Source organism: Eurosta solidaginis, chromosome 2 (genome assembly GCF_040869045.1).
Source record: "Eurosta solidaginis isolate ZX-2024a chromosome 2, ASM4086904v1, whole genome shotgun sequence".
Lineage (NCBI taxonomy): Eukaryota > Metazoa > Arthropoda > Insecta > Diptera > Tephritidae > Eurosta > Eurosta solidaginis.
Window position 1 is genome coordinate 116,495,557 of NC_090320.1, and position 20,905 is coordinate 116,516,461.

The window sequence follows — 20,905 nt, forward strand, 5'->3', positions numbered from 1 at the left end:
TTAATCATAACCGTATTTTGCCTGGTTTTATCACAATGTGCATGCAAAATTAAAAATGCAGGAGAAATAATATTGGAAGCAGTCCGGTTTAAAAATGTCCATCCTTTCTTTACAGCTCCATTCACTTCACTAGCTCTAGGAATAGCACTTTCGGATTCATTATCTGAAGAAATTGAAGAATTTAAAGCGGATGATGTAGCATATAAATTAATGTTGCTTCCTTCTTCACAAAATTTTCTACTATTACCTTTATTAAATAGCTGCACTTTTTAATAGATAACAAAAAACAAAACGAATATAAAAAAAATATAATATAAAAAAATATATAATATAAAAAATATAATATAAAAAAAATATAATATAAAAAATATAATATAAAAAAATATAATATAAAAAATATAATATAAAAAATATAATATAAAAAATATAATATAAAAAAAAATATAATATAAAAAAAATATAATATAAAAAATATAATATAAAAAATATAATATAAAAAAAAAATATAATATAAAAAAAATATAATATAAAAAAACGAAATATATGAAAATGACTCAGCAACAACCAAATCAGATAAGACAATTTGACTTCAAAGAGCATGAAATAATATTTTGTGAGTATTACAATATTTTGTTTCTAACTCTTCATAACTGATTGATAATTTTTAAAATAATTCTATAGATGACTCGCAAATTCAACGCGAAAACAACTATAGCGGCAGCAGCAATAACAACAACTACCTCAAAACCAATAACAATACCAACTTCCCCAACAGCAATAGCATTGACAAAACTTGTGAAAGGTGCAAATCTTTGGAGGCTAAAATTGACGATTTGAACACCAAATTTGACAACATGCTAGGTATTTTTTTAATAAAATTTTGATGCAAATAATTTTAAAAATGATTATTTTCCAGATTACCAAAAAAATGATGGAAGTTCAGGCAAAGCAAGGCGCCCAATTAAGCGTTCTTGCTAATAAGGACGCAGATTTGAGGAATTTGAGCAAACTATTCCCTATAAAAACCATTGAGGAAATGGAAAGCGTCAATAACGCCATAAATGAGGTGAACATCAATGAATATGTAAGTTTAATAATTGATTTATTGTAAATTCCACTAATAATTATGAATTAATATTTCAGATTAACGCAATAAAACACTTATTAAAGGGGGAACCTGAAAAGCACTTTGAGGAAATTATCTCCACATCTATGTGCAACGAAGTCAATGTAGGCGGCGTCCATGGCAAGATTTGCCTAAAAAAATATACTTCCTTGTATGATGCTATTCAAAGTACGTATATAAATTAATTTTTGTTTAAATATATTCTTCAATTTATTTTATTTTTAATAACAGGTGGACTGTCGGCGACGTCAGAAAAGCCCGATAAGCAACTATCGAAATGCCTCCACATTGTTAAAAAAAAGGCTGTATAGATTGACCACAGTTAATAAACTAAAAATCGGAAATAATTAATATAATTAACACTATAGACTTTTTATCTATTTTTATTATAAAAACATCTTTTTCCTTTCTGAAAATGTGATTACTTTTTCCTTTAATTTTTGAAATCATTATCTGAGAATTTTTTTTTTTAAATCATTATTATAAATTATACTTAGTTTTTAAATGAGAAGACTTTAAATGTTTAAATTAAACGAAAGGTGATGAATAAAATCAAAAACCGTATAGGTATATATATATCAAAATATAAAAAAACCAAAATAAAAAACGAGCAATTTTCATTTTTAGAAAAATATATATTGCAGACCAAAGTAGGTAGGTATTATGCAGTCCGATTGGTCTATGCATAAGACAGTCAATTGCATAGACCAAAGTAAATATCTTTTATGCAGTTCGATTGGTCTTTGAATGAGACTGTCTTATGCATAGACCAGAATAGGCACTATTTGTATAGTCCATTTGGTCTAGCATCTGACTGTATTATGTATAGACCAAACCGTCTATCTTTGGTCTGGACTATACACGGCATGAATGGTATAATGGTACGTAAAATGATTTTTCTCCAATTTCCTTTATTGACTACAAAATAAGTTTGTCAAATAAAAAACACACTGATACACTAACAACATATATTTTTTATTTGGCACAACAAATGCATTTCGGACAGACCTACTGTCCATCATCAGCGACGCGCTACTAAAACAAAGGAGTCAAGAATATAAACAAAATAGAAAATATTAGCAATATTATATCAATTACAAAACAACGTACATATGTATGTATTAAACTAAAGAAAAAAGAGGGGAATTTACGTTCCCGTTGTCAGCATTCATGGCAATCTTGGTTTTTGTGATGTAGAGAGATTCGTAAGCGTCTAACTTTCTGTTGTTGTGCACCGCTTTTATTAAATGAAGACTCTCTTCTACAGTGCCGATGCTGTGCTTTGTTGAGCTGTCGTCATTTGTCGTGTGAATATGCGCTGCTACTGCAGACCGATGAATTTGTTTATTGTTGGCGTGCTTTTCGTGTTCTTTGAAACGAACAGAGATTTGCCTTCTAGTTTGTCCAACATATTTTGCATCGCAACCCAGGCAGCTAATTTGGTAAATGCCGCTACGCTCAAGCATTGGGACAGTATCTTTTGTGGAGCCCAAAATGTTTTTCAATTTGTTGTTGTTTGTATATACGATTTTCATTTCATTCTTTTCAAATATGTTCGTTAAATTATTGGTGATAGCAGGAAAATAACTAAATGGTATGCGCGCTAATTTATTTGTTTTAATTTCTTTATTTTGAGCGAAGAGAGTAGTTAAATTGTTTTTGTAGTGTAAGTTGGAATGTAACAGCATTGTTTCCGAGCATCCCAGTTGATATTGCTATAGAGTCTCGTGGTTGCCAAGGCGCGTGCCAGTAATTGCACGCTTTTTTAGAATATTGTTCCAGTGCGGTTAAGTTCTGCATCTAGTATAATTTTCTCCAGCATCAAATTAAAGAAATCGCAGGATAGGGGTCACCCTGTCTGAAACCTCGTTTAGTTTCGAACGGTTCGGGGAGGTCCTTCCCAATTCTGGCTGAGCTGATGGTGTTGCTCAACGTCATTTTGCGCAGCCGTATAAGTTTTGCGGGGAAACCAAATTCAGACATAGCGTGATAAAGGCAGCTCCTTTTCGTGCTGTCGAAGGAGGCTTTAAAGTCGATTCTCTTTTCACGGGTTTTTTTCCAAGATTTGGCGCATTGTGAAAATCTGGTCGATGGTAGATTTACCAGGTCTAAAGCCGCACTGATAAGGTCCAATCAGCCGGTTCACGGTGGGCTTCAATCTTTCGCACAATACACTTGAAACGACCTTATATACGATATTAAGAAGGCTGATTCCACGATAGTTGGTGCATTTTGCAGTATCCCCCTTCTTGTGGACTGGGCAAAGGACACTTAGATTCCAACCGTCGGGCATGCACTCGTCCGCCCATATTTTGCTAAGAAGATGCTGCATGCGCCTTACCAACTCCTCGCCGCCGTACTTGAATAGCTCCGCAGGCAATCCATCTGCGCTCACGGCCTTGTTATTTTTCAACCTGGTTATTGCTATTCTAACTTCGTCATAATCGGGCGGGGGGACATGTATTCCATCATCATCGATTGCGGGATCGGGTTCTTCATCTTTGCGCGGTGAATTGCTGCCTCCATTTAGGAGAGCAGAGAAGTGTTCCCTCCATAATCTAAGTACTCTCTGGACATCAGTTACAAGGTCGCCGTTTTCATTCCTACAAGAGTTTGCCCCGGTCTTAAAACCTTCCGTCTGTCGCCGTACTTTTTGGTAGAATTTTCGGGCGTTATTCCTGGTGGCTAGCAGCTCAAGCTCCTCGCACTCACGCCTTTCTGTTTTGTCTTTTTTCTTCCTGAAAAGGCGCCTCGCTTCCCTTTTCAACTCACGATAGCGTTCACACACTCCTCTTGTCGCGCTCGCTTTTAACGTAGCCCTGTAGGCAACATCTTTTCTTTCGGTTGCAACGCGGCATTCTTCATCGTACCAGTTGTTTTTTCGTGGCCGCCGGTAACCAATTTTTTCCTCGGCGGCAGTACGAAGTGCTTTGGAGATATGCTCCCACTGCTCCTGTATTCCTTCAGGATGAGTTGTGCTCTCAGAGAGCAGGTGTGAGAGTCGAGTTGCGAAATCATTCCGTCTGTTGTGATTGAAGCTTTTCGAAGTCTAGCTTTACTTGTGTTTTTTGTTCCTTGGGTTTAGCCGCGTTGAGGCGGGTGCGTATTTTGGCTACAACGAGATAATGGTCCGAGTCGATGTAAGGTCCTCGGATCGTGCGCACATCTAAAACACTGGAGGCATGCTGTCCGTCTATCACAACGTGATCGATCTGATTGCGAGTATTTCGATCAAGAGACAACCATGTAGCTTGATGTATCTTTTTATGCATGAAGCTCGTGCTGGATATGACCATGTTTCGAGCACCGGCAAAGTCAATTAGCCTCAGTCCGTTAGGAGAAGTTTCATTGTGTAGGCTGAACTTTCCGACTGTAGGGCCAAAAACACCTGGCGTTAAAGTCGCCAAGCACGATTTTTATATCATGACGAGGGCAGCGCTCGTATGTGCGTTCTAATTGTTCATAAAAAGTGTCCTTCACCTCATCGTCTTTCTCCTCTTTCTGCGCGTGGGGGCAGATTAATGATATATTAAAAAATTTTGCTTTTATTCGGATAGCGGCGAGACGCTCGTCCACAGGCGTGAACGCCAGCACTTGGCAACAAAGTCTCTCCCCCGCCACGAATCCGACGCCGAAACTGCGCTTATTCGTATGGCCACTCCAATAGATGTCACAATTTTTGATCTTCTTTCTTCCTTGCTTCGTCCAGCGCATTTCTTGGATGGCGGTGATGTCAGATTTTGCTTTGACGAGGACATCAACCAGCCGGGCATCTGCACCAATCCCATTCAGGGAGCGGCCGTTCCTTCAAACGTTTGCCATGGTAGTCATCAATAGAGAGTGTATTTATCCGAGGCTTGTTGTTATATTTCATTGGAGTATGGTTTTAAGTGGCGGGTCCCAAGCCCAGCGCACAACCCGCTCAGCGGGGGTGAAAATATTACTTGCACGTTTATATAGCGAGCCGCTTGCTCCAAGACAGACGCCCGCTTGCAGCCGCACCTAGAGGTGTACAGACGCTGCCGATGAGATCTCCCCCGGCTAGCCCTTAAACCGACTATGTCTTCTGACATTAGCTCACCGCTAAACGGATATTTAGCGGCTACCCAGAGGATACTTGGCCGCAAGCGACCGGCAGTAGTGAGCTGCTTGAACCGCATGCAAAAGAATCGCTCTGGCCATCACAGGTGAATGGCGGTCAGAAGCTTTCCCCACTTTCGTGGACTTCTACACACGGTTCCACCCTCCAATGGCTATCGCCTGTGTTTTATATGCATTAAGGCAGAGCTTATTATTGTTAGACCATTGATTTATAGCCTTTAGGTCTTCATTTATTCGACAAACAAGATCCTCCACTAACCCAAGATGTGCCGAGAGGTATACTTGCGCATCATCAGCATAAAGATGAATGGATATATTTTGACAACATTTCTCTATGTCATTTATATACAAGCTAAAGAAAATTGGACCAAGAATAGAGTGCTGAAGTATACCAGATTTCACCGGCAATGAGCTGGATTTACTATCTCTAGACACTACCCTCTGATACCTGTTTGTCAAGTAGCTATTTATGCGCCCTACTGAAACCAAAGTATGTTTTAAGCTTATGAATAAGAATTTTGTGGCAGACAGTGTCAAAAGCCTTGGAGAAATCCAACAATGCAAGAATTGTCAGGTCGCTCTCCAGGAAACCTTCCGAATTGTTATTCTTTTCGTACCTGTGTTTCATCTTACTACTCATTATCATAGTTCGTTCCCTCACACTCTGTTTTTTGGCCAAAGAACTACTTCGTAGGGCTTGATCTTGATGGATTGGCTTTGCATAACCAGTATCGTTTTGACGTTTCACAACAGTAGTGCGCCGTGGCTTGAAACCACCCTGCATTCTCTCTGGGAAATTCTTTCTTTCGTTTGAGTGCGTCCATTGGGCTTTTCAATGCCAATGTTTTTCTTGCAGGTACACTCGGTTTTGATTTGTGTGTTCCATTCGTTCTACCAATCTTTGCCCGGTTTACTGCATTTAACTTTTATGGTTCTTGTCGAATCTCTTCCACCAGCACTTGCTTACTGCTGAACCCTTAAGACTTCGCATACCACTTCTCCCTGGACTTGGTTATACTCGCCGGTGATCGCACGCAATGTTGCTCCATGTAATGGCTTTACTCTCCTGTTGACCAAATCAGATCGCATTAAGGAATGAGATGCGCTCCTATCTACAGTCAGAACACGCTCCTTGCAATCGACATTTCCTCTGACGGTAAGACTGCTCGATTTTATTCCGATTTGTGATACAGATATCACAGGACATTCACTAGATGGAGCAAGTTCCCGATCTTTACATCTAGCTCGCTCTTGCTCATCTCTTCCAGCTTTGTGCTTAAGACCACCGATGCTGTTAGAACCACTTGATGAAAACCGCAGTGACGTGTAATTTGGCCTGACTTCCCGCATTTGAAGCATTTGATTACTCTGTCACTCCGCTTTTGCGATGTTTTAATGCTTTCAAAATTGTCTCATTAGCATTTTGGTAGCGGTTTTGCAACTCTATTTGGTACATCTGCTTCCTGTGTTCGCCTCCATATCGCCTCTCTAAAGCGCTCATCAATGTTTCGTAGTTGTTCCGCTCTCTCTCGGGAATAGTCTTCAGGATTTCAGCAGCAGATCCTTTCAATGCCACGAATAGTGCAGCAATTTTATCTTCAGTATTCCTGTTGTTAACTGTTGTGGTCTTCTCAAACTGAAGCTTAAACCCCTGGAAAGGAAGAGAATCGTCAAAGGATGGTGTTTTTACCTTTGGATTACTCGCTGGAACTGCTGGGCGATTTAGTTGCAACTCCTGTATACGACCTCTAAATGTTTCAATATCGGCATCGATTTTATCCTGGAGTTGTAAAATTTTTGTATCCTGCGCCTCCAACTTCGAAGAAAAACGTCCTGCTTACTCTTCCAGTTGCGCAGAGATCTGCGATGATATCTGTGCTGAAATTTGCGCCGACATTTCGGATATTCGTGCCTCTTGTGCTTCAATCTTGGATGTTATACGGTTCCCCTGCGATCCCAGTTGGGATGTTATATTTGTCTTTTGTTCTTCCAGTTGTTATATCATATATGTCTTCTGTTCTTCCAGTTGTGATGTCATATATGTCTTCTGTTCTTCCAGCTGAGTTTCTATCTTTGTTGTTATACGGTTCACCTGGGATTCCAGGTGAGATGCCATTGTCGGTGTTTGTGCAGATATTGCAGCCAATATCATGTTCAAGACTATGTTCGTCACTGTCTGCGGTGTTTCGTTTTTCCTTCCATTTTTTTTGTTGTATCGTCGCTATCAGGATTAAAGGTATACTCTTCAACATTGATTCCTTCCAATTCCATAGCTTCCCTTAGTCGTGTTTGTAGCTCGGATTTATTGCCGGTAGGATTCAATCCACGGGCTTCCAATTCCTTTTTCCTGAATTTCCAATTCACTCAACTTGGCCATGTCCTTGTTGTCATCTGGAATTTATTCAACAATTCCTCTTCTGACACCAGTTGTAACGAATTTTGTGGGATTCCGATTATTTATGCACCTTCTATTAATGCTCATATCGCTGAACTGTGGAACAAATAACTCCAACATTCAGTGTTGCAATATGGTCTTTATTTAGTCTACAGCTTTGGCTGTTTTTATACTCTCGGGTCACTCTTTCACCCATTTCTCCTAAGATCTAGTCACTTCGCGAACAGTTCGAGAACAATTATAGCTATATACATGTATATTTGTAGTTTGTGCTTTTCTTATAGCCATATGCGTGTGTATGTGTGAGTAACTACTTCGGCTGATGACTACATGTGTGTATGTGTGAGATATTTCTTCGTTGCCTTGTATATAAGTGTCGCTGCTTGCTGTGTTTTGTGTTGCGATTATTTACTAACAGCATAGTGATGTCAACATTCGCCATAATATAAAAAAAACAATTCACTCAGAGTCGAATATTTGAACTTTTTATTAACTACTATATACGCTTCCATTGTACGTTAATGGCTGCATTCGACATTCTCACAATGAAAATAGTATTCGACAATGGGCTTGCTGCTTTCATTGTGGTTACCGCCCTACTGCGCATTTTGTATCTGCTTTACGCTTTCAATTCAATTCTTTTCCCTGTAAAAGTTAGAATTTTTTCTTTAAGTTTGCATTTGTTTTGTCAAAATAGTATTTAGTTAAATAATATATTCCTTCTATCGAAACTTTAAATTGATAAATCAGTGATTTTTTGACAATATAATTGCTAATCGAAAACCGCAAAATGCTACTTAGTTCTTTTAAATGGTTAAAAAAACATATATTTGTGACCTATGGCGGTCAGAAGTTTCCCCACTTGCGTGGACTCCTACAGGGTGGTCTCCACCCTCCGGTATATTCTATAAAAACGTGCAATTACTGGCGTATGCTGATGACACTGATATCATCGGCCCGACCACCCTGAGAGAACTGAGATGGGTTTGATGGTGAATCAGGACAAAACGAAGTACATGCTGTCATTGAGCAAAGAGTCAGCGCCTTTGCGTCTGGGTGGGTCCCCCTCCGCTGGAAGGACCAGGTGGGAAACGATTAAACTCCCTTGGTGTGACCAATTGGCGCCAGTTGACACACCGAAGAAGCGTTGCTGAGCCTTGTTGGATGCAGTGTTCTCATTTATGTGTTTTTGGAGCCAGATCTAGCCATTTTTTGCGTTTAGCTCGAAAAATTCCGGTTTAGCCCCTAGCTCTTTTTTTTTGCCCGCTTTAAAATTTCTGCCCCTTTTTGGCTCCAAATACATTTCGGCAATACGTATTGTGAAATTTGTAATGTGTTTTATGTGTGCCGAAGTTTTATTTTATTTGTTTCGTTATGTATGATGTGGCGACTCGGTACTCAACTGATAACAAAAACTTTAATCGATAAACTGTGTCATGAGCTTGTATATTTGCTTTCCAGCTTGTGCCACAGCATAGTGTCACCTTCTAAGAGTTTCGACCCTTTAACTTCAGATTATAATAAATTTTTGTCTCCCGTACCTTATTTTCATTATACCTTTGAAGAATATTTACGAATTAAAAAATAAGGTAAATGTAAAGACGAATTTATTGAAAGAAAGATACGTAATATATGTCGCGACTTCATAATTAAATTAATAGAGCAATTAAGGCAAATCTTGCCGCACAATATAGATACGCTTAGCAAAATAGATTTCTTTTCGGTTGAAAACACATTGAGAATTGTAAAAACTAAAAGGTTTTCATATTTTACAAATGAAAAAATAAGTATAGCACTTATGAAATAACGAGATTACAAATGCAGTGGAAAAACATCTATCTCCAAAATTGGAAAAATGTGACTTCAACATATAGTTTTTGTTTTGATGTTAAACAGTATAATTCCAAAAGCATGTCGATTTTATGGTGCCACTAAGTAATGCTGAAGTTGCAAGAACGTTTTAAAACATGAGTTTGATTAAAAGCAAACACAGAAACAAAATGAGTTTAGTTATGTTGAATTCGCTTCTGACAATAAGAAGTAGTCTTAAGCGGCTGATAAATGCTGTCATGACTTTGAAATAAACAACGATCTCTTAAAATTAATGAACACAAAAAATATTTATGAGAGTAGCAGAAATAATAATTCATCTTCTGAGGACGAAATCATAGATTTTGAAGTCTAAGGCCCTTCAAATATATCTCGTCCCAACATAAACTTGAATATCGCACACGTGTATTTTTATGGTGATTCGTACACCCGTAGGACAGTAAAAATTGAATAAAAAATTTAAATAAATTTAAATTAATTTTCATCGGCCAACATTTTGGCAAATCGTATTTTTGGCGAACGTATAGCCGTGCCGTCATTGTGGTAGTGTGAAAAATACTTCTTACTTTTTAACGATACCTTACCGCCAAACGAACTATAAAAACTGTATTATTTTTGTACCTCTCTTGTACCTTATTTTTTTTATTTTTTATTTTACTGAACCTTTTTTATAACTTTGTTTAAGTTTGATTTGAAATAAATGTGAAAATTTACAATGAAAAATATACATATACTTATTAGCTCTTTTGCAAGGGTTTTCGATTTTCTTGAAGAAATTTAGCTCTTTTTTCTAGATTCTAGCCCCAAAGAAATTTTTTTTCTGGCAACACTGGTTGGACGGCCGTAACCGCTTAAATGGTTCAACGCCAATTAAGTAAGTAATAAAAAATAGACTTCACTAATTTTATTCATATGACTCTTTCCTAGTGTTCCAATGGTACATGAACCAGATACGCAAATGCAACAACAATATGAACCATATGCATCACATTGTTGTTGCATTTGCATGTTAAATCTCTATCCGTATCTTGTTAATGTACCATTGGAACACGGGGTTTGTGTTTACAGATGAATCACTCAAATTTCGTTCAGCTATTTTACCTAATGCACAGAATTAAAATATACACGAAATATGTTCGCAAAATTTAACGAAAAAGAAAATCTTATTTATGGAATACTTTACTCTTATTAAATATGAAATAAACATTTGTTTATTTTGAAAGCTTTTGTTATATTGAAATAAAATAATAAAAAAAAATTTTGTTAAACGGTTTTACTGAAAACAATATTTACATGAAGTAATAATAATACTAAAAGCTAGAAAATAATTAGGTAGGTCCTAGGTACTAATCACCACACTCCTCATCAATCTAGGGCGTTGATCAGACAAATAAATAAAAGCGTTGGGCGCATGATATTTCTAAAAATGTGAGGCGTAGCACATAACATTATTAAGGTTCAGTTGGTCTTATATATGACTATAAATAGAAATTTGACGCGTCCAACGCTTTTATTTAATGTAATCTATGTAATATTTGTTCCAAATACGAGCCAAATCAGACATCATAGGCCGCTTCCTATTCATGTATGTATTATGTGTTCCAAATATGGACCAAATTGGACTACAAATACGTTTTTTTTAATATCTCGATCTTTGCGTCACCTAGCGGCGATTTTTTTCATAGGCCGCTTTCTATTCTTGTATGTATTATGTGTTCCAAATATACGCCAAATCGAACCAAAAATACGATTTGTGTGAATATCTCGATCCTTGCGCCAACTAGCGGCGATCATAGGTCGCTTTCTATTCTTGTATGTATTATGTGTTCCAAATATGAGCCAAATCAGACCACATATACGATTTTTGTGAATATCTCGATCCTTGCGCCGCCTAGCGGCGATGTTTTTTCATAGGTCGCTTTCTGTTCTTGTATGTATTATGTGTTTCAAATATGGACCAAATCGGACCACAAATACGATTTTTTTGAATATCTCGATTCTTTGCGCCACCTAGCTGTGATTTTTTTCATAGGTCGCTTTCTATTCTTGTATGTATTATGTGTTCCAAATATGGACCAAATCGGACCACAAATACGATTGGTTTGAATATCTCCATCTTTGCGCCACCTAGCGGCGATTTTTTTTCATAGGTCGCTTTCTATTCTTGTATGTATTATGTGTTCCAAATATGAGCCAAATCGGACCACAAATACAATTTGTGTGAATATCTCGATCCTTGCGCCACCTAGCGGTGATGTTTTTTCATAGGTCGCTTTCTATTCTTGTATGTATTATGTTTTTCAAATATGAGCCACATCGGACCACAAATACGATTTTTGTGAATATCTCGATCCTTGCGCCACCTAGCGGCGATGTTTTTCTTTATTATTGCATTGTCATCGGGTTCTGAGCTATATTCCAAGTTTCAAGCTTGTAGCTTATCGGGAAGTTACTTCAATTTCAATTACAAAATTCGTGCCAGCCAGCCAACCAGCCATCCAACAAACCAGCCTGTCAAGTCAAGCTAAATAAAACCGTTTAAAAATACAGAAACGTTATCGATCAGCGGCGGCGTTAGAAACAAATCTACCGTCGCCAAATATGGCTAAACAGGCTTCGGTTTTTGTTTTCATTGTGCTTAAATTCATGCAATTAAATAAAATCTATTTTTGACAAGGCGCAGTTAGATGTGGTTATTTCTTCATATTGTATTTCAGCTTTCATTATCGTGAAAATATCGAAAGGGTCAATCAAATATATTATTATAGTTTAATATCTGTGAACCGTTAATTGTATAAAACCTAATATACTGTTAATTTACGATAAGCTAGTAATGCATACTTACTAGTTCGAAGTATAAGGTTAATATAAGATGAAGAGGTATCCGGAAGATGATGAGGGGGAATTGATGTACTCACCAGCATTATTAGCAAGAAGAGCATCTGAAAGCTGGATCTTTGATCCAACGATGGAGGTTACTTAATATATTAATTAGTATATAATAAATGTATAATTAGCTCCTTAAAATACTTTTTTGGGTAATAAATATATGCATTAAACAGAATATCTTTCTTTCAGAACTTCCTTACAAATGTATCTATTCAACGAAAAAAATCGCTACCAGATATTCAGGATCTCCCACTTGCTACAGGGGCCATGAGTCGAGAGGAGGTATCTGCGTTAGGTTCGGCTAGACGTGAAGCCGTACGGCAGCAAATACAAATTAATGAGAGACTTAGAGCGAATCCATTTCTTTATCTGTTTAGTCCTCAAGTTAAGGTAAACCATTATTTTTATAGTTAAAATAAGCACGTTTTTAAGAAGTGTATTATTACAGGATTGGTTCTCGCGTCAACAACTGCTGTTACTTGTCCTTTTTCTAAACATTATTTTGGGGTTAATGTTCGTAAAAATGTTAACATAGTAAGCATATTAGTTTTAGAATAAGCAAATATCGGTTTAAAATACAAATGTTATATATGTATATACATATAATGGATATCAAGTTTTTGTAAATTTATGCTATCAAATATGTAATACAATCTTTCTTAAAAATTTCGATTTTAAATTGTAGGCATTTGGGATACTGCCGAGTTCTGATAAAGGATGGTCTACTTCACTTCTTTCTATATCATCGAGATAGATATAGACTTCCATATATCAAAATCATCAGTATCGAAAAAAAATTCGATTAAGCCATGTCCGTCCGTCCGTCCGTCTGCCTGTTAACACGATAACTTGAGTAAATTTTGAGGTATCTTGATGAAATTTGGTATGTTGGTTCCTGGGCACTCATCTCAGATCGCTATGTAAAATGAACGATATCCGACAATAACCACGCCCACTTTTTCGATATCGAAAATTTCGAAAAATCGAAAAAGTGCGATAATTCATTCAGTTGAACTTATGACGCAGAACTGAAAACTAGGAAAATTTTGGACAGTGGGCGTGGCACCGCCCACTTTTAAAACAAGGTAATTTTGAAGTTTTGAAACCTGTAATTTGGCAGTCGTTGAAGATGTCATGATGAAATTTGGCAGGAACCTTACCTGTATTACTATATGTCTGCTTAATAAAAATAAGCAAAATCGGAGAACGACCACGCCCACCTTAAAAAAAAAAATTTGTTTAAATTCAAATTTTAAAAGAAAAGTTAATATCTTTACAGTATATTAGTAAATTATGTCAACATTCAACTCCAGTAATGATATGGTGCAACAAAATACAAAAATAAAAGAAAGGGAGTGGCTCCGCCCTTTTTCATTTAATTTGTCTAGGATACTTTTAATGCCATAAGTCGAACAAAAATTTACCAATCCTTGTGAAATTTGGTAGAGGCTTAGATTCTAGGACGATAACTGTTTTCTGTGAAAAAGGGCAAAATCGGTTGAAGCCACGCCGTTAACACGATAACTTGAGCAAAAATCGATATGTCTTTACTAAACTCAGTTCACGTACTTATCTGAACTCACTTTGTATTGGTGTAAAAAATGGCCGAAATCGGACTATGACCACGCCCACTTTTTCGATATCGAAAATTACGAAAAATGAAAAAAATTCCATAATTATATATCAAATACAAAAAAAGAGATGAAACATGGTAATTGTATTGGTGTATTGACGCAAAATATAACTTTAGAAAAAAACTTGGTAAAATGGGTGTGACACCTACCATATTAAGTAGAAGAAAATGGAAAAGTTTTGCAGGGCGAAATCAAAAGCCCTTGGAATCTTGGAAGGAATACTCTTCGTGGTATTACATATATAAATAAATTAGCGGTACCCGACAGATGATGTTCTGAATCACCCTGGTCCCCATTTTGGTCGATATCTCGAAAACGCCTTCACATATACAACTATGAGCCACTCCCTTTTAAAACCCTCATTAATACCTTTAATTTGATACTCATATCGTACAAACACATTCTAGAGTCACCCCTGGTCCACGTTTATGGCGATATCTCGAAAAGGCGTCCACCTATAAAACTAAGGCCCACGCCCTTTTAAAATACTCATTAACACCTTTCTTTTGATACCCATATCGTACAAACAAATTCTAGAGTCACCCCTGGTCCACCTTTATGGCGATACCTCGAAAAGGCGTCCACCTATAGAACTAAGGCCCACGCCTTTCTAAAATACTCATTAACACCTTTCGTTTGATACCCATATCGTACAAACAATTTCTAGAGTCACCCCTGGTCCACCTTTATGGCGATATCTCGAAAAGGCGTCCACCTATAGAACTAAGGCCCACGCCCTTGTAAAATACTCATTAACACCTTTAATTTGATACCCATATCGTACAAACACATCCTAGAGTCACCCCTGGTCCACGTTTATGGCGATATCTCGAAAAGGCGTCCACATATAGAACTAAGAACCACTCCTTTTTAAAATACTCATTAACACCTTTCATTTGATACCCATATCGTACAAACAAATTCTAGGGTCAGCCCTGGTCCACCTTTATGGCGATATCTCGAAAAGGCGTCCACCTATAGAACTAAGGCCCACGACCTTTTAAAATACTTATTAACACCTTTCATTTGATACCCATATTGTACAAACGCATTCTAGAGTCACCCCTGGTCCACGTTTATGGCGATATACCGAAAAGGCGTCCACCAATAGGCCAACTCCCTTTTAAAACACTTATTAACACCTTTCGTTTGATACCCATATCGTAAAAACAATTTCTAGAGTTTCTAGAGTCACCCCTGGTCCACCTTTATGACGATATCTCGAAAAGGCGTCCACCTATTGAACTAAGGCCCACGCCCTTTTAAAATACTCATTAACACCTTTAATTTGATACCCATATCGTACAAACACATCCTAGAGTCACCCCTGGTCCACGTTTATGGCAATATCTCGAAAAGGCGTCCACATATAGAACTGAGAACCACTCCTTTTTAAAATACTCATCAACACCTTTCATTTGATACCCATATCGTACAAACAAATTCTAGAGTCAGCCCTGGTCCACCTTTATGGCGATATCTCGAAAAGGCGTCCACCTATAGAACTAAGGCCCACGACCTTTTAAAATACTCATTAAGACCTTTCGTTTGATACCCATATCGTACAAACAATTTCTAGAGTCACCCCTGGTCCACCTTTATGGTGATATCTCGAAAAGGCGTCCACCTATAGAACTAAGGCCCACGCCCTTTTAAAATACTCATTAACATCTTTCATTGGATACCCATATTGTACAAACGCATTCTAGAGTCACCACTGGTCCACGTTTATGGCGATATCCCGAAAAGGCGTCCACCAATAGAACTAAGGCCCACTCCCTTTTAAAACACTTATTAACACCTTTCGTTTGATACCCATATCGTACAAACACATTCTAGAGTCACCCCTGGTCCACGTTTATGGCGATATCTCGAAAAAGAGTCCACATATAGAACTAAGGTCCACTCCTTTTTAAAATACTCATTAACACCTTTCAGTTGATACCCATATCGTACAAACAAATTCTAGAGTCAGCCCTGGTCCACCTTTATGGCGATATCTCGAAAAGGCGTCCACCTATAGAACTAAGGCCCACGACCTTTTAAAATACTCATTAACACCTTTCATTTGATACCCATATTGTACAAACGCATTCTAGAGTCACCCCTGGTCCACGTTTATGGCGATATCCCGAAAAGGCGTCCACCCATAGAACTAAGGCCCACTCCCTTTTAAAACACTTATTAACACCTTTCGTTTGATACCCATATTGTACAAACGCATTCCAGAGTCAACCCTGGTCCACTTTTATAACGATATTCCGAAAAGGCGTCCACCTATAGAACTAAGGCCCACTCCCTTTTAAAATACTCATTATCACCTTTCATTTGATACCCATATAGTACAAACAAATTCTAGAGTCACCCCTGGTTCACCTTTATATTATATAACAATTCCAACCAATGTAGTTTAGCTTCGCTGGAATTGCCGGCAGAAAGAAAATTTTCCCAAGTAATGCTTAATGTCTTTGTTAGTAAAATTTCTTTTTTCATTTAACATATTGTGCATTATTTAAATGATGCGATTAAATCAAATATAATCATTTTGAGTTCACAAATCACGACCTCTGAGGCACTATCGATGGACAACTGCACAAAAAGCTGATCCTATTTTATTTGCCACAGCACCGATATATTATTATGCGAAATTCACCGAAAAGCTTATTTGTTTGCTTGGAAAACAGTTTAACAACTTTATTTAACTCTTTTGTGTATTATTTCATGGAACATTTCAAGTAATGCACTTTTTGTGTTTTCCCCGATTTTCTTCTCCAACTGATCTGCTTCCACGCCAACTTAAAAAGGAAAGAGCTCTCGCCAGCGGAAGTGTGAGGTTGCTGTTTTTGTGCATGTGGTTTGACATATCTCCACTCTCAAGTTGACAAAATTCACAATTAATGCAGTATCTTTATTAGAGTTACCATCAAATGCATAGATAATACTAAGTTTTCGAGTGGACTTTTACGGTTTCATAAGTCGTGCTCACAAAGCAGGGTTTTCTGTAAGTATTGTACAGAAAGACCTGAGAAAGGCGATGGGTTTAGCATGGCGTTGCAGAAAGAGTCGCTTCTGTAATTCCTTAACAACAAATAATACATATGAGTCTTATTGACTCACTAAATCAACTGTCCGAAAACCCGAGAACTTGGCAACTTTTGTTGTAAAGTTAGAGGGATAAAGGCGATTATTGGCGAATGTCCTCTGCACTATATATTCCTATCAGTTTACCCTGTAAGCCTTCCAAGACGTAGTAGCTATTCCCCAGTTTTCCACGAACTCATGCTTTTATAAAAAGTGGGCCTAATTTGGCATTAAAATTTCTTTCAAATCGACTTTGTGCAAAATTCCTTCGGAAAACTTCTTGACGCACTTTGTATGATACAGGTCGTGTACGCAGATTGTATTGTGACACATTCCTTTCATAAGCCTTTGCTGCCTTTTCTTGCATATTGGCGTGCATTAAAATCTTTTGATCGGTTGGGGATAAGGGCAATTTGGTTTCTCAAAAGAATCTAAGCTCCGTAGGAGTTGGTAAGTAGATCCATGAGTAGCCATGTCCAATCCAAAAAGCGCATGAACACCCTATCGATTGGTGCACCGAATTTCTCAATGAGCAACTTATGCTGCTAAAGTTTTCATCCCAAAGCGTTTGATCTTTGTGCAAGTATGCTCGAATTGCCGCGACTAATGAACGATTTACTCGTTCTGATGCATTTGCCTGAGGGGAATATAATGCAGTATAAACATGCTTAATTCCTAGGGTAGTGAGAAATGCGTTAAATTCATTTGCCTTGAACTGTGCACCGTTGTCACTTATAATGATTATCTTGCTCCTTTGCCACATCTTTCAATTATTCATAATCCGGGTCTGAAAAGTGTGCAGACGACAGGTCCACTTCCGGGCCAATATTTTCAATGTTACACACCTCGGAATACATTCTCGAAAGCGCGTCCGGCACAACATTCTCCTTCCCTCGGCGATCACTCACACTAAACTTATATGCTTGAAGTTTTAAGGCCCATCGAGCAAGCCTTCCACTTTTTTCTTTATTGACAACAAAGGTTAAAATTATTACAAGATTTCTCAAAAAAAAACGAAGTTTTGCGAGAGAAAATAGCTTATTTCTATTTTAATCTATTTGTTATCAATTATTATGAGAGGTTGTAATGAAAGACAACAGTAAGGAAATAATAATTAAAATTTAACTAAAACTAAAATTTAGCTTAATAATTTTTATTATGTGAGCAAAATTAGATATATAGTGTAGAACGTACTTGCATCTAGATATTAAAATCAAAATTTTTAAGAAGCATTTTTAACTTCAACTGGAAGTTTGTTGAAAAGTTTAACACCATAATGACTTAGTGATTTTGCACATCTTTCCGTTCGAAAGATACGTGGTTTCATATTTATTCTAACTCTAAATGTATATTCTGGGGTTGATTCTTCTGGAATGTCTAAATTATGCTTTATTAAGTTATTTTTAATTTTATAAAATAATATTAAAGTTTGAAGGATGGAGTTCTTCCGTACATCAAGCATGTCTTGGTACATCAGTTCACTTGCTGTTCTTAGCGGCAAATTTAAAATGTTTTTTATTATTTTATTTTGAATTCTTTGTATTTCAATTGTTAGCTGTTCGGAACAAGTGTTCCACCAAATTGGATTTAAATAATTAATATGTGACACAAACAAGGCGCTGTACAGAAGCCACATGCATTTTTGTGGAATGAGTTTTCGATTTCTATTAATAGCAAAATTGAGTGGTATTAATTTCATTTTCAATTTGTTGATATGTTCTCGCCAGTTTAAATTAGCATCAAACCAAATTCCGAGGTACTTTAAATTGTCGACTCTCGAAATAAAGCTGCCCTCCAGATAAATTCCCTTCAAATCATTCAAATTTCAATATTATAAAGTTAGTTTTAGATAGATTAATTTTTAATAAATTACGCTGAAACCATTGTGAAATTAACTTAAAATCTCTTTGCATATTAGCCAAGAGGACATCGAGAGTACCAGTAGCATACAAAAAGGTCCCGTCATCGGCATAGAATTGCGGAATTCCATTCAACTCAAGTTTAAATATGTTGTTTATGTATAATAAAAATAATTTGGCAGCTAACTTCGATCCTTGTGGAGCGCCAGATTTAACATTTTTAATTGAGCTTTTTGTATTTTTGATTTGGACAAATTGTTTTCTATTAGTTAAAAGCTTTCGAAGAGGTTAATAGCACTGCCATTAACTCCCAACTCCTTAAGCTTTTGGATCATAGTATAGATATTTACTGAGTCAAACGCTTTGCTGAGACCTATTGAGAGCATTGCAACATATTTTTTCTTATCTAAGTTTTCATATAAAAATTGTTTGCAATTGATACTGGCAGATAATATGCCCGAGTTTTCGGTAAATCCAAACTGATTATCGCTTATTATATTGTTAATTTTAACAAAATGTTTGAGTCGGTTTAGCAAAATTAGGCTGGTGCATTAACAGTACAAGACTAGCATGATCCGTAATTATTTCGAACTCCTGCAGCTCCAAATAACAACGAAATTTGTTTATGGCCTCAATTGCGGCCAGACATTGGCGTTCGGCGACACTATAATTTCTTTGTACGGAATTTAGCTTTTTTGACATAAACGCGATTGGCCTTTCCGCTCCATCTTCGGCTAGCTGTACTAACATTGCACCTATACCAAAATCGCTGGCATCACAATGCAAAACAAATTTTTTTGAAAAATCCGAATTTGACAGCACAGGCTCTGATATTAGCAAGGCTTTTAGCTTATCGAAGGCAGTTTGAGCTTCTTCCGTCCAGACAAATTTCATTTTGGTTGAAAGAACGTGTGTTATGGGAAATGCTACAACTACAAAGTTAACAACAAATCTTCTACACCATCAACCTAGTCCCAAGAATCCTTTGACTTGTTTTAAATTTTTTGGAATAGGCCATGCCAAAATTTATTCAAATTTTTCCTGGGTCAGTCGATATCCCGCCGTTTCCGATGACAAATCCTAAGTAATTTACTTCAGTTACGCAAAAATTACTTTTAGAAACGTTAAGCGTTAAATTAGCCGTTCTAAATTGGTTAGCAATTCTAACTAGTACTTCGATATGGGTATCAAAATCTTCGGATACTACGCAAAGATCATCTAGGTAAACAAAGACACAGTGTTTTAAATCTGCAGATATTATTTCGTCCATCAATCTACACATTGTGGACGGCGCGGTGCATAAACCGAACGGCATTACCTTAAATTGATACAATGGCCTCCCTGGGATGGTGAAGGCCGTTAATGCCTTAGATTTCTCAGTTAAGGTGATCTGCCAGTACTCATATTTAAGGTCCAATTTGGAAATAATGTTTGCTTTTGGCAATCGCGCAAAAATGCCTTGAATGTTATGAAGGGGGTACGCGTCTTTACTGGTGACCGCATTTAATCTTCTGGCATTAATCATAACCGTATTTTGCCTGGTTTTATCACAATGTGCATGCAAAATTAAAAATGCAGGAGAAATAATATTGGAAGCAGTCCGGTTTAAAAATGTCCATCCTTTCTTTACAGCTCCATTCACTTCACTAGCTCTAGGAATAGCACTTTCGGATTCATTATCTGAAGAAATTGAAGAATTTAAAGCGGATGATGTAGCATATAAATTAATGTTGCTTCCTTCTTCACAAAATTTTCTACTATTACCTTTATTAAATAGCTGCACTTTTTAATAGATAACAAAAAACAAAACGAATATAAAAAAAATATAATATAAAAAAATATATAATATAAAAAATATAATATAAAAAAAATATAATATAAAAAATATAATATAAAAAAATATAATATAAAAAATATAATATAAAAAATATAATATAAAAAATATAATATAAAAAAAAATATAATATAAAAAAAATATAATATAAAAAAT

At 36.7% G+C, this 20,905-nt stretch overlaps 2 protein-coding genes across 4 annotated transcripts in view; both read left to right on the forward strand.

Moving 5' to 3' along the window:
* Positions 1-13,007, forward strand: part of LOC137240171 (uncharacterized) — a 1,093,642-nt gene extending 1,080,635 nt beyond the window's left edge. For 2 of the 3 annotated variants that reach the window (XR_010949619.1, XM_067766100.1), the window contains 2 exons: positions 12,531-12,731; positions 12,790-13,007. Coding sequence is in view for 2 of the 3 variants with exons in the window: in XM_067766100.1 (XP_067622201.1) it covers positions 12,531-12,731; positions 12,790-12,876 (288 nt within the window). In the remaining variant the exon portion in view is untranslated. Of the gene's footprint in view, positions 1-12,063; positions 12,427-12,530; positions 12,732-12,789 lie in introns of those variants that run through there. The other variant, XM_067766101.1, reaches the window with a different exon arrangement.
* LOC137242324 (uncharacterized) lies at positions 474-1,578 on the forward strand. Its single transcript, XM_067769648.1, has 5 exons — positions 474-613; positions 682-861; positions 917-1,084; positions 1,144-1,294; positions 1,358-1,578. Exons 3-5 carry the CDS (start codon positions 929-931, stop codon positions 1,435-1,437), a joined length of 387 nt encoding a protein of 128 aa, XP_067625749.1. The 5' UTR covers positions 474-613; positions 682-861; positions 917-928; the 3' UTR covers positions 1,438-1,578.
* Positions 13,008-20,905: the final 7,898 nt, after the last annotated feature.

Excerpts from the sequence above, each read along its gene's own strand:
- LOC137242324 (XM_067769648.1), top strand. The coding sequence starts at position 929 with ATGATGGAAGTTCAGGCAAAGCAAGGCGCCCAATTAAGCGTTCTTGCT. Across the intron at positions 1,085-1,143 it reads AGGTGAACATCAATGAATAT|ATTAACGCAATAAAACACTT; the intron begins GTAAGTTTAATA and ends TTAATATTTCAG. Across the intron at positions 1,295-1,357 it reads CTTGTATGATGCTATTCAAA|GTGGACTGTCGGCGACGTCA; the intron begins GTACGTATATAA and ends TTTTAATAACAG.